We start from the raw sequence: 14076 nt of genomic DNA, 5'->3' as shown, positions 1-14076 counted from the left end.
TTTTCAATTTTTCACAGTGATAAACAATGGGATGAATAAACTTGAAGATTAACTTTTATCTACATTTTTAGGCATATCCTCAGAATAGATTCCCAAAAGCAAATGATCAAAAATACTAATTTAAGTATTAATTTTTAAAAACTTACTAGCATTGTGTATGTGTAACCTTCAAGCTGTAAACTCACTTTGGCTGCAGTGTAGTAGCGCAATCACAACTCACTGCAGCCATGACCTCCTGGGCTCAAGAGATCCTCCCACCACAGCCTCCAGCTTAGCTGGGACTACAAGCACGTGTCACCATGCCTGGCTAATTAAAAAAATTTTTTTTTGTAGAGACAGGATCTCTCTGTGTTGCCTAGGCTGGTCTCAAATTCCTGAATTCAAGCAACCCTCCCACCTAAGCCTCACAAGTGTTGGGATTATAGGCATGAACCACCATGCCCAGCCAGTATCACATTTTTTAGTATGCATTTCTTTGATTACTAGTATGGTTAAACACAAGATCTCCTTATTTCCCTACTGTTCCTAGCTATTGGTACTTACTTTACCCTCTGAGGTAACGTCCTTTTCCCATGTGGCAAAAACACAGGCTTTAGAGTCAGCATGACCTAGAGTTTAACCCATTTCCACTACTTAATTGTGTTACCTTGGACAAATGACAGCTTTAAACTTATATCTTCTCCAAACTAGAGACCACTTAACACAAAGTAGGAACAGTGCACAGCAATCAACAACACACAACCAATCAAAATCTATAACATATTAACCCTCTTCTTCCTTTTATTCACATGGCAGTCCTTTAAATCCTGGAAGACAGCAATGCTCTGTCCCCTCTCACCAACTCTCCATCTCCATCTCTATCCCTGCTGGCTAAAATCTGAGACTTTTTTTCTCCAGAGAAGTGGTTTCAAATCACCTTACCAACCTGCTCATTAGCTTCAGAGAACAATTTAGCTGAGTTATATCCTCCTAGAACATGGCATTTAGAACAAAATACTCCAGATATGATTTGAAAAGATCAGAATGAAAGTTATTACTTCAAATAATTACATCAAATAATCAGTCAAATGTGTTTTCCTAATCCACATCCATAAGACAACAAAATTTATAATTTGTAAACTCAAAATTCTAACTGTAGTCCACTCATCTTCCCTGATTAGGCAGGCCAGATTAAAAGTGAAGGTCTTGGAGCACAACAGGCCTTTCTGGAAGTTCATATAATACTTTGAGCAACTTACTATCTGGAAACTCAGTTTATTCTTTGGTAAAAACGGGAGTAATACTACTTATCTCACAGAGTTTTTGTAAACATCAAAAACACCAACTGGGCCAGGCACGGGGGCTCATGCTTGTAATCCCAGCACTTTGGGAGGCCAAGGTGGGCAGATCACTTGAGACCTGGAGTTCCAGACCAGCATGGGCAACATGGCAAAACTCCATCTCTACAAAAACTAGAAAAATTAGCCAGGCATGGTGGGGCATGCCTGTAGTCCCAGTTACTCAGGAGGGTCATTTAAGGCCGGGATGCAGAGGTTGCAATGAGCCGAGATACTGCCATTGCACTCTAGCCTGGGAGACAGAACAAGACCCTGTCTCAAAACACAAACAAAACAAAACAAAACAAAAAAACACCACACTAATTAAAAGTATCTGTCATATAGGAGTTACTCCAAAAACAGAAACAAATACAGTTGACAATTCAACATGGGTTTGAACTGCAAAGGTCCACTTACGAGCAGATTTTTTTCAATAAATATACAAAGAAATTTTGTGAAGATTTATGAAAATTTAAAAAAACTTGCAAAGCATCACCCCTGAGACAGACCAATCCCTCCTCTTCCCCCTCAGCCTACTCAACATGAAGATGATGAGGTTCATGAAGACCTTTACGATGATCCATCTCCTCTTAATGAATAGCAAACTCTTACTTCTGATATTCTTAATAACATTTTCTTTCCTCTAGCTTACTTTATTGTAAGACAGAATGTAATACATATACAAAATTTGTGCTAATCAACTGTTTATGTTATCAGTAAGGCTTCTCACCAAGAGTAGGCTATTAGTAGTTAAGTTTTTGAGGAGTCAAAAGTTATATGTGGATTTTTGACTGCACGGGGAGTTGGAGCCTGCATTGTTCAAGGGTCAGCTGTAATTATAATTGTTACTAAAGCAAAACTACTGCATCTTTATTAAGCACCACTTGCCAAGTACTTTATATGGTCCTGAACTACAGTTTGTTCTACTCAAAATTCTGATAAGTAAAGCAGACTTTGTTGAAATTTAGTTATCCAGTTAACAACTAATTTTCTCCCCCAAATTCTACCCTGACTTGCCTTGGTCTTCTCCATCTCCCTCTAGCCATCACTTTCTGAAAATGAAGAGCCATCCCTACCAGCAGGTGGAGGCATGGAGCAGCGTTCCAAAACTGCGACTCAAAGAAAATTATAAGCAGGAGATGCTTCAATGTCAACCATACAATCATTGGCACAGTCCCTTCCTTTATAAAAGGAACCTACCAGCAGCCAAAATACAGCCCTGCAAGTTTAGAAGGCTCATCTATAAATCTAGTTTTTGTTCCTCTCCTCATATGCTGATCCTGTGAACACTTATACCTGAATGCAAATATGCAAAAGTATCACTTATTTGTGAATAACCTTTTGAAAAGCACGTTTGGCAACAATATAAAAAAATCAACAGAGTCTACGTTACTTTTAGGCAAGAATAAGCCATTTAAATGTGGAAGAGAATAAAGTCAAACTTTTCTCTCAATTCAAATTAACCATAAAAGATAAGCAACTTCATAGCCAGAATTTAAGTTCTGAATTATTTTTAAATTAGAAGATTCAAAACGAATTGGAGTTTTTTGTAGTGAACACAGGGAATTTAAGAATGTCTAGATGTGAAAAGATCTTTAGTCAAGAGACTTCTAACAAAATCAGAAATAGATTTTATATAAACAAATGTGATCCATAAAGTCAAACAAAGAAAATTAAGAAAACAAAGAAAATTAAATTCCTTAAGAGGGCCTGCATGCAATAAGGCTTCTTCATAATCTAAATTTACTAGGTCTTTAATCCAGTTAAATGACTGTTAACGATCTTAGACAAAAATGAGACAGAACCTAAGTTTCGTCCACTCCCCCTTTCTTCAGCTGTTCTCTTCCCAAACTTGCCCCTACATTCATCCTCAGAAAACAACACAATTCTCTATAACTGCTCTGGTCAATAGTGAAGGAAGAGGAGGGAAGAGAAAAGAAGAAAAGAGTTGAAAATTGCCTCAGAGAATGAAGGGCACCTCTCCCTCTTCCCACCCAAAGTGAGCTCCCTCTCTTCCTAACTTCTGTGAAGGGCTTAATATTTTACCTCTTGCAGACTTTTGTGTTTAAGAAGGAATTCTTGGGTAGACAGCATGTACAGCTGATGGAACTCTAGGCATAGCAACAAAGCAGTAAAATCTCGGCATATAAATCACATCTCCTAGACTGAATGTGTTCCTGACAACCTATAAACTAGCAATTTGAACACCCTGTTAGAACTACACTCCCACTCCAAATACACTATGGATTTACATTAATATTATGTTTGAGCATGTATCTGAAATATAAACATATATTAGCTCAGAAGTGGAAGCTAAAGTATGGTAGTATTAAATTTAAATCAAAGTATGGAGCATTTCTGAAAACAGAAATGAAGCCAAGGTCCCAACAAAACAGGTGTTTTGAGAATACACAGGTAGGAAGGTCTCATAAATATAACCACTTCCCTTGGGGTATCCCACTCACTGGCCACACTATTCCCTGTATCAGCTTCTGTATCTAAGTTTGCAAAGAGGCAACTATTATGCTAACAGTAATTTGGAATAATGCGCATTTATATACTGATGTTGGGTATATAAGAGCGCTTATAAATGAGCACGGGACATGCAAATAAAATTTCACAAAAGAGCAAATACAAATAGCACAAGCAATACTTCAGAAAGCACACTCTTGCTTACTGCAATTTAAAACAAACTCAGTGTACCACAGTGCATCTACTATAGTAGCAAAATGTTTATAAAATGTCTAATAATATATGATTGGAGAGGAAACAGACAGGATCACCTATTTTGGTAATATCAAAGGATAGATCCTTTTGAGAATTTCAAAGATGTTCTTACCTTTTGACCCAACCTAGTGATTTTAAAGACTTTATCAAGCATGCATGAAGGTATTTATTAAATGAAGTTTTGCATACATCAACAAAAACCTAAAAACAAAAATGTTCAACATTCAGAGAATGTGTTGCTCATAGATTAACATGACTTCACTCTAGTTTATTAAGTAAGACAATACCTCTGCTCTGCCAGTTGAAAAGCTGCTAGCCATATGTAGCTATTTAAATAAAACTGAAGTAAAAATTCATTCCCTCAGTCATACTAGCCACATTTCAAGTGCCCACTAGCCACATAAGGCTAGTGACTATCATTGGGTAGTGCAAAAACATTTCCATCGTCACAGAAAGTTCTACTGGACATCTCTGATCATATCCACGTGGGCCATCCTCCTTCCTCCTCCCCCTACATTCACCCATTTGTCTAGAAACAACTGCTTCACCTTCAGTCCTTGGCCTAAGCAAGCCTCAACGATTACATAAGGCTAACCCTGATTTAAACCAGAAATTTAGGCATACATCCCTTATCATCTCATAACACTTTGATAACTCCAGTATAATAATTACACCACATATAATCATACCATTTTCTCTATCACAATTCTGTAAGCTTCCTGAAGGAGGAACTAACTTTTATCCAAGGGGCTTTGAACTATTCTGGCACTCACAGGACCTGGATAATTTGTCATATACTAAGAACACTGCTAAAGAGAGAATGGAAATAATGACTGTAGTTAAAAAATGGTTGTGTATAAGGAAGGGTATGCATACAAAGGAAAACTTGGTTAGGGTGGCAGTGTTACAAACGATTAAAACAACAACTGCAACAAAAAACTACTACAGGCTAAGTATCACTATCCAAAATGCTTGGGACCAGGAGTGTTTTGGATTTCAGACTTTTTTGGATTTTGGAGTATTTGTGTATACATCATGAGATATCTTGGAGATAGGACCCAAGTCTAAACACAAAGTTCATTTAGATTTCGTATACGCCTTATACACATAGGCTGAAGGTAATTTTACACGCTCTTTTAAATAATTTTGTGCATGAAACAAGGTTTGTGTACACTGACCCACCAGAAAGCAAAGGCGTCTCATCACCCATGTGGACGACCTCATCACCCGTGTGGTCAATCTGTACTTGTTTGGCATCACCATCATTTCTGACTCTGAATTTACAGGCTAGTGATAAGCAATCATTTCTCACACTTACTCATACAAATGCACTTAACAGTAAACAATATGACACACCATTAATACAGTGAGAAAATAATGTGTTTAGGGTAACTAGGCAGCACAGTAGCAGCCCCAGAATAACTGCATCAGCTGCTCAACAACAGCAACAAATAATAGCAGGCTCTCTGTCTCCGTGTCGGCACTCAGAAAGTTTCCATTTGAGGGCATTTTGGATTTTCAGACTAGCGATGCTCAGCCTGTAATTCTTTACATTTTCTCAATGCATAACACAAGGAGCCTCACTCACAAGAAGCTATTCTATGAGTATATATTTGTGAAATATTTCTTAAAAAAAAAGACAAATGCTAACTTAGAAACAATATAAATTAATGATAGATTTCTAAAAATTAAAACTCAAATTTCTAACCCATATAAGATTTGCTTCCAGTGCATAGAAAATCTGACTGAATAATTCTAACTGCAGTGCTTTGGCATACCCATCAATATACTCACTCAACTTTCACATCTACCAAGAACCTACCTATGCAAAGTACCATAAATATGATGGCGAACGAGACATAATTTCTGCCTTCACAATATTTTTTTTCCAAATATGAATGCTATTCTGAAAGACAAATCTTTAAACTCAGCTATCAACAATAGGTATCCAAAAACGACAAAGAACAGGCTTCATCTACTTTATCATTCACTAATTCAAAAAACTCGTATTAACCATTTGAAATAGTACACATCCTAGTTTAAAACAAAAAATTAATGCCTCATTTACTTGGCATCCTTGGAAGAGCTGGTGTTCCACTTAAATGAATTTTCCAGGTAACTCAAGCTTGTCCATTTCAGCACCAATACTTAAACTCTTTGGCATGGAAATCTTTTTAAAAAAAAAACAACAAAAAAACAAAAAAAAAGTACAAATCTTTCAACTTTTAAAAACAGGCTCTATTAACATTATTCTCACTAAAAATTATTGTGTTGTATAACACTCAAGCTCCTCAACTAAATGTCCCAGGGTGCTTGTAAAAGTTGCTGGCTTCTAAGAGTTTTTCTTCTGATCCCCGGCTTTTGGTGTGTCTGCTGTCAATCTTTGCTGCTGTCAGTGTGAACTGACTCTGGCAGCCTCCCACCCCACTTCAAATTTGCTGCTACTTGGAAAACAAGTTGTGTCAGAACTTTGCCTAAAACACACCTGCTTTGAGATGATCTCCAAATCAATTTTGGCCACTCAGTCTTTTTTGTGTATTCCTGGAATTGTTACGGTCTGCAGTTACAAGTTTCAAACCAAGTTTTGGATAAATGAATTTGTGCTGTACCTTCACGCTCCGTATTGTTTTCATATTTAAAACTGATGCTCAGTCAGAGATAATTTCATTACCTATTCATTCATTCAACAAATTTTATTAAGTACCTACTATGAGCTGGGCTCCAATACTATGGTGACAATAAGGAAATGAAAAGGAAGGTTGCCAGTTTTAAGCATATTTTGAAGTACAAAAACTGTAACTATTTTACTTAATGTCTTTTTTTTAAAAAAGGTTTTTTTTTCCTAAGTATCTTAAAATTACAGAACCAGTTAAACTTTTTATAACTTCTGTACCTTCAGGCTTAGGAACTAAAAATTTAAGGGTAAAGAAAGCATTTGATTAAACTAAATGTTTATTTTACAAGCTCTGAGCAGGATTCCAAGGTTTTCTGTCTCCTTTTTTTTTCCTATTACAAATTCCCATCTAGGCCTAAAGAAATCAATATCAACATATGCTTTATTATTAAATGATATGCAAAGTCTTGATAATGGTAAGTATGTCCATCTCAGCATCCACTAAGTTTACATTTACCACAATGTTAATAGAAAAAAAAACGTTAACTGAGGAAAATTTCTGTCCAAAGTTTAAGAAGTTCCTATATACTTCACTTTGGGGTTCAGAAATTTTTTTAAAAGTTGTAAGGGTTAGCAAAATATGGTGTAATTCTACAATATTTGCTTCATCTGCCACAATCATATTTTTAAAATTCCATTACCCATTTAAACCTAAGGCTGGAAAAATGAATCAAGAAGTGGAGCTTAAAATTGGTCTCTGTGGATTAAGACATCAGCAAAAACTCCTGGCATCAGCCTCATTTTAATCCCTTGGAATCTTCCTTCTCATTCATTTTCTCCTCAGAGAGCACAAGAACTTTATTCATGTTTTATAATTGTATAAATAATCAGTGATTGCCTTTATTATTCAGACATAACTGGAAATGAGTTGCTAGTCATGTGCCTGCTGATCTGAGGAAGTAAAATAATATTTAGAAGTGAAAAAGTTAACTACCATTAAAAACTTTTAACTACTACTATTAAAAACCTCCTTCAGCAGTGCATTAGTGCATTAATATTTCCTCGACATTAATTCTGGAATCTGAACATGCTTTAAGTGGTACTAAAAAGGCAGATCACAGGTCTAACCTTCAAAATAAATAACCATGTAATATTATTCTAAATGACACATTATAGTAATTTTCACAAGTCTGCTCTGACTTCATTAGCATACTACCTTGTGCTGTGAAATAAGTTTTAGTTTAGATAAAAAGGATTCAGAAAGAAACCCAAATATAGGCTCTTGCTCCTTCTACAAACACTTTAGGCAAAGAAGTAAATGACAAATATTTACTAGACACTTATTACACGCAAAATCTCTACCAGGTGCTGTCCACACTACCTGCAAACACACACACACATACACACACCTTGCTCAAGATACAATGTAACCGGAGAGAAAAAATATACTCCCATAAAAGATAATATTAACCAACAGGAAAAATATATTTGATTTTAAAAGTGATCGTTAGCCATAACTTCTGGCAGCAGAAAGTGAGGGCACTCAGTTCAGATGTAAACAAAATTCTTTTTACCTGTCTGTTTTAAGTCTGGCAATCAAAATTAGCCAAACCCAAGGAACTGGGCCAACGGCATCACCACAGAAAAAAAACAGAAATGCTCAGGAGCAACTGGTATTGGACCACTCAAAGTCTTCCCATGAGTTCACATTAGTAGTTTCTCTCCTAAAATCTCCTTATCAAATTAAAAACAAAACTGATTCCTGGCTATGAACTTTGCAGACTTGTTCCTCTGAAACCCAGTACAGCCCAACCACAGAAACGAAGGAGTCGGGGAGACGACAGCAACCGGGCATCTAGGCCTATTGTTCAGAGGGAACCGCAGGACCAGGCGAGCGCCGCGGGGCGCGCGGGAGCTGGGGGAGGAGAGGCGCGAACCCCGTACAGGTGTGTGTATGGGAAGGGGGACAGGTATGTTGCAAGGCGGGGGAGCACAGGCGTACTCTGGGACCACAACTAAGGAATAAAGACTCAACTTCCAGACCGAAAAAGACGAGGGCGGTCATTCCTGAGGCTTAAACTGCTGGGCACAGAAGGTGACGAGCCTGGGGAGGGTCTGATGAGAGGATCCCGGGGTCCACCAGGGTGGGGTTTGGGGGAGGCTGGAGAACTGAGGGGGGACAGCCAGAAAGATTCAAAGAAAAGGCTCTCCAATCGAAAGGCCAGCCTAGAAATCCCCAGACAATGGACAATGCGCGGGCTGGGGGATGTCGCGGAGGTGAAGCTGGGTGGGCAGAGGGAAACAAAAGAGAGAAGCCCTCAAGTGTGGGCCTGGCGGCGGCGATTACCTGAGAGAGCTGCCGGGGATTGGGGCAGCCGAAGAGCGCGGAGCTGGAGCTGAAGCTGATGGCTCCTCGGCGGCTGAGGACGTGCTGGGGGACCGGCCTGTCCAGGGGCAGTACCGGCAGCTGGTAACATACTTCCATTGAATACGCCCGCCCTGCCTCCGCGCGGCGCCCGCCCTGCCGCGGCCGCCGGCCCCTGCACTGGGAGGGGGCCGCGGCTCGGGGGCTCCGGGCCGAGACAGGGGCAGGGCGGGCAGGGACTGACCCCGGGCCGGGAAGCCGCGCTCACGCCTCCCCAACCCCAGCCCTCCGCTCGGGCCGCCGGCGGGAAGGCTCTGCGGCGGCAGCGGCGCCAATTACTAGGACCGGCGCGCGCCTCGCTCCAGGCGAGGGGGGACGGGGTGCAAGCGGGGCCAGCACAGGCAAAGTCGAAGAGGGAACCCAGCCGCCCTGCGGCTCCTCGGCCAAGAGGAGCAGGTACCCGGACTGCAGAGTTCGAGTGGAGCACGGAGGGAGCAAAGCGGTGCAAGAAAAGACAGCTGGAGCCAGCGGCCAGACCCAAGGCGCGCGGGACTCAGGAGCAGCGACCAGCTCGGGCCGCCGCCGCCGCCGCCGCCGCCGCCGCCGGAGTCCTGCCCCTCCCCTCCCCCGGAGCCTGACTTCACTCCGCCGCCGGCGCGAGCCCGGCGTAATTCACACTTTGCAGCCGCGGACCCTGCGCCAACCACGGCTGCCGCCACCGTGACGTCACGACGCCGCGCCGCAGGCCGAGCGCCCCGCGCCGCCGCAGCGCCCAGGGAGACTGGCCAGCGGCCGAGGGCGACAGTAGCCTTCCTTGTGTTCTGCACCCCGGAACTTTGTCGGAGTCCCCGCCCGACAAACGTTTTCCCCCATCTGTCTCATCCGCAGTTCCCTTCACGCCCCGCCGTAACTCCCTCCCCTAGCTCCTCGCTAGCCAAGGCGCGTGCGCACGAAGCCCCACCGTTTCGGGGCATCCCCCTGAGCGCTAAATTCGTGCGTTTCAGCGCGCCTAGGCTATGGGGTGTGCTCATCCCGCGCTAGAGGCGCCGCTCCGGCCTGCCGACCCCAGAAACCCAAAGCACGCGGCGCACTCGCCGTCCTCAGCCCTGACCGCGGGGTCACTGCTGGCTTTTCTCTCCTTGAATTCCCATTCATGGGCTTCGCTAGAGACCGCTGCGGCAGTGACGTCAGCGGGCCGCGCGGGCACCGTCCTCCTCGCTACGTCACTGCCAGTCCCTCGGTGGGGCCGGGCCCGAGTGCTACCCTGGCAGGTGCGACCCCGGGGCCATCCCGAGCCCGAGGGGCGGAGAGGGGAGCCGAGAATTGGGAAGTGAGAAGGGGGGCCGGAGACAAAGGGAAAAAACCAAGACTGAGAAAGAAGTGAGAATATGGGTGAAAAGAATGAGAAAGGATGATACTGAGAAGACAAAGGGAAAAAGTAGACTGCATGCCCCTCTACCAAAAGTGTTGTTTGTTGGCTTTCGATTTTTCGAAAGCGAGAAAAGATAAAAGAGCTCTTGACGTGTTTTATAAGCTAGATATGTAATTTGAGTGTTCATTTTGTCACATTTCTCACTAAACTGTCAAAGCTTTCAGCATCAACTGATTGTTTCTAATGCATTCCGGCCTTTGGGATTTCAGCCTGAACAACCTCTCCCTTGCTGGCAAAATTGTTGCTTTGGTTCAGTTCTTAGGGCACCCACCCTTCTACTGATTTGAGATGACTAGCCACTGACAAGGTGGAAGGCCTTTGAAGGCACTGCATAGCTTCCACTGATGATGAGATCACGTACCAAATGCACACAGTCCAGTAAATGAGCAAAAGTAGACCTTTTATCATCTTCCCATGGCATCTGTTTCTTTTCTCTTGCTGCAACTTTATACCTCCTACGTGGATATTTTTCTACCTGTCTGCTTTCTACTATTAAAAGAACTGTAACCTCCAACGTGGTCTTGTGGATTTTGTCTTCATTAGATGATGTAAGCTCCTCTTTAGTACAACTGATCCAACTTATCTTTGAAATCCAAATTACTCCCACAACTTCTAGTAGATGTATTGAGCATCTACTATATGCTTGGGCTTATACTGAGCACGTTTTCCTACGTTATCACGTTTACTTCTCACAAAAACCTCATGAGGTAATTATTAGTACCTGAATTGAGAATAGGCTCATGGAAACAAACTTGCCCTAGACCTTACCCAGATAAGTGGCAAGAACTAACCTCAAATAATGTTTGAATTCTGTGTAAATCTAACCATCCAGGAGGTGATATTGGTGTGATGTTACTGTGTGCCAAATAAAGTAACTATATTACATTTAATAACATCTAAGAGACTCAGGTTGATTAAATCATTTAATGACACTCAGAGCACTAAGTAGATAACTAAAAAATGCATCCCCCTTCAACATAGTTGGTTACTATTGCGCACCTGTGAACCAAGAACCATGACAGGCATTCTACTTAACAATGTTTAACTTTGCACAACACAATAGCCACATAAGTCAGGTAATTTTATCCTGATTCTACAGATGAGGAATCAGATTACAAGACCATAAGTCATTTGTCCCAGTGAACTCTGGTCTATGATTCCAGAGCCATGCATTTTCCACCATACCACACAGTATCTCAAGACCAGAATTTTTCAGCTGTTTACAATGTTCTTTACAGCACATTAATCAGGTTATTCAGAGAAACACAACCCATAGTATGTACATATACAGAGAGGGAGAGAGAGTTATTTTAAGGTATTGGCTTATGTTTTTGTGAAGGCTGGCAAGTCTGAAATCTGTAGGGCAGGCCAGCAGGCTGGAAATTCAAGTAAGAGTTGAAATTGCAGTCTTGAGTCTGAAATCTGCACAGCAGAACCACAGGCTGAAAACTCACACAGGGTTTCTACATTGGAGTCTTGATGCAGACCTGAGTCATCCTCAGGAAACCTAAGTCTTTGCTCTTAATGCTTTCAACTCTTTGGATGAGGTCCACCCACTCCATGGAGAGTAATCTGCTTAAAACCAATGGATTATAAATGGTAGTCACATCCACAAATATCTTCGTAGTAACATCTAGACTAGTATTTGACCAAATGACTGAACATCATAGTTTAGCCAAGTTGATACATAAAATTAACTATCACAGGGAGCAAAGGTTAAACTTAAAGAAATGCTATTACTTTCTGCAACAAAAAGAAAAGTACCTAAGAAAAAAGTAACAAAAACTGCAAAATTCTTATAAAGGAGGCTTTTACATGGTTGAAATATAACAGCCAACTTGAATATTTAGAAAGTATTCACATGAAACACAAATATCTTCACATTATGTGCCCATTTAATCTTTTCAACATGTTTTCCTTCCCCAGACCTCCTTGTCACCAGTTTTCTAATCATATTCCTTCCGAGGTCCAAACCGTCTATCCAAGCAGTCAGATACTGCTCATGAATCAGTATAGACCTCCACATGTAGCTCTTCACCTTTCCAGACAAAATGAACAACGAGGTATGCAACTCCAAGTTCTGCTGACTGGAAGTATTTCTCTTCACCACCTCTAGAACTACCACAGAGAGGGGCCATCATGTTGTAGCTGTCTACTGTCTGCACCATAAAATGCAGAACTATCTGTAAATCAGTTGCAAATATTTTTCTCAACAGGTTATAGGGGACCAGATGCCTTGGATGCCTTCTGGCTCCAAAGTTTCTGCTGAGAAATTAAATAATAATCTCATTGAGGATCCCATGTATATGAAGAATTACTTTTCTCTCATTGCTCTCAAAATTCTCTCTTTGTCTTTTTTTTTCAACAGTGTGATAATGTCTTGGTCTGGGTCTTTTTGGGTTTGTCATCCTTGAATTTGGCTGATCTAAGGTATCTAAATATGATTTCTATAAATTCAGGGAGTGTTCTGCCATTATTTCTTCTAATAATCTCTCTGCTTCTTTCTCTTTTCTCTTTCTGTAAATACCATAATGCATGCATTAGTCTGCTTGATGGTGTCACATATGTTCCTTAAACTCTGTTCACTTTTCTTTATTCCTTTTTATTTCTGTTTCTCAGAATTTGTAATTTCGCATGTCCTATAGTCAAGTTCACTGATTCTTTCTTCGGCCTATTCAAGTCTGCTGGAGAACCCCTCTAATAGATTTTTCAACTTGGCTTTGTATTTTTCAGCTTCAGAATTTGGTTCCAGTTTATAATTTCTATCTCTTTGCCAATGATTAATTTTGTTTGCATATTGTTTTCCTGATTCCACTTAGTTCTCTGTCCATATTTTCCCTTAGCTCTTTCAGCATATTAAGGACAGCTATTTTAATGTATTTGTCTAGTAAGTCTAATGTCTGTGTTTTTTCAGGGAAGGTAACTGCTACTTTATTTTCTTTTTGAAAGGGACATGTTTTTCTGGGTTTTTAAAATATGTCTTGTGGGAGTTTTGTTGTTATTGTTGAAAATTGGGCAGTTGAGAAAACAGATACCTCCTCCAGTCTTTGCACACTGGCCCTGTGCCAGGGAAGTTTTTCACTAATTAGGTGGTCCATGGTTCTAAGCCCTAGGATCAGCTTAAGGAGAAAGCTTAAGACCTTACAAGTTCTTGTATGAGCATGCATCTTGCTCGGGCCATTGTGTGGCTTTTTAAAATTTCTCTGTATACACAACTGCTTTTTAATGTCTTATTTTCCAAATGAGTCTCTCCTTGAGGCCTTTGGTGGTCTATTATATGTCTCTACCCATAATGTCTTACCCCAGGTGTCTATGGGCGAGTCTCCCTGCAACTTTCCCAAGCAGCAGCCACTGCTTCTCCCTGCTTGAGATCTGAGTTAGGCAAAGCGGAGACCAGTCCTTCAGGCATTCCCTAGTAGGTTAGAGCATTACAAATAAAAGTCTGCTCTGCTCCTACTGATTTATAGTTTTGTTTTGTACTGTTTTTATCTGGCTTTGATGTCAGGTCAATATTTGCCTCATGAAATGAGCTGGAAAGGTTTCATTACAGTTCTATTTTTCTGAAAGAGTTGGTGTACAAAAGTGGGATTACTTCTTCCACAGATAGCTGACAGGGTTCACT

The 14076-nt window shown here is 41.1% G+C and overlaps 1 protein-coding gene across 4 annotated transcripts in view; it reads right to left on the bottom strand.

The window, feature by feature from the left end:
- Positions 1-9700, bottom strand: part of PDE7A (phosphodiesterase 7A) — a 128250-nt gene extending 118550 nt beyond the window's left edge. For 2 of the 4 annotated variants that reach the window (XR_010121871.1, XM_063643260.1), the window contains exon 1: positions 9005-9630. Coding sequence is in view for 2 of the 4 variants with exons in the window: in XM_063643260.1 (XP_063499330.1) it covers positions 9005-9142 (138 nt within the window). In the remaining 2 variants the exon portion in view is untranslated. Of the gene's footprint in view, positions 1-9004 lie in introns of all 4 variants that reach the window. The other 2 variants (XM_055286210.2, XM_063643261.1) reach the window with 2 other exon arrangements.
- Between the last annotated feature and the right edge of the window lie 4376 nt (positions 9701-14076).

Source organism: Symphalangus syndactylus, chromosome 7 (assembly GCF_028878055.3).
Source record: "Symphalangus syndactylus isolate Jambi chromosome 7, NHGRI_mSymSyn1-v2.1_pri, whole genome shotgun sequence".
Classification (NCBI taxonomy): Eukaryota; Metazoa; Chordata; class Mammalia; order Primates; family Hylobatidae; genus Symphalangus; species Symphalangus syndactylus.
This window is presented reverse-complemented; position numbering and strand designations above follow the sequence as displayed.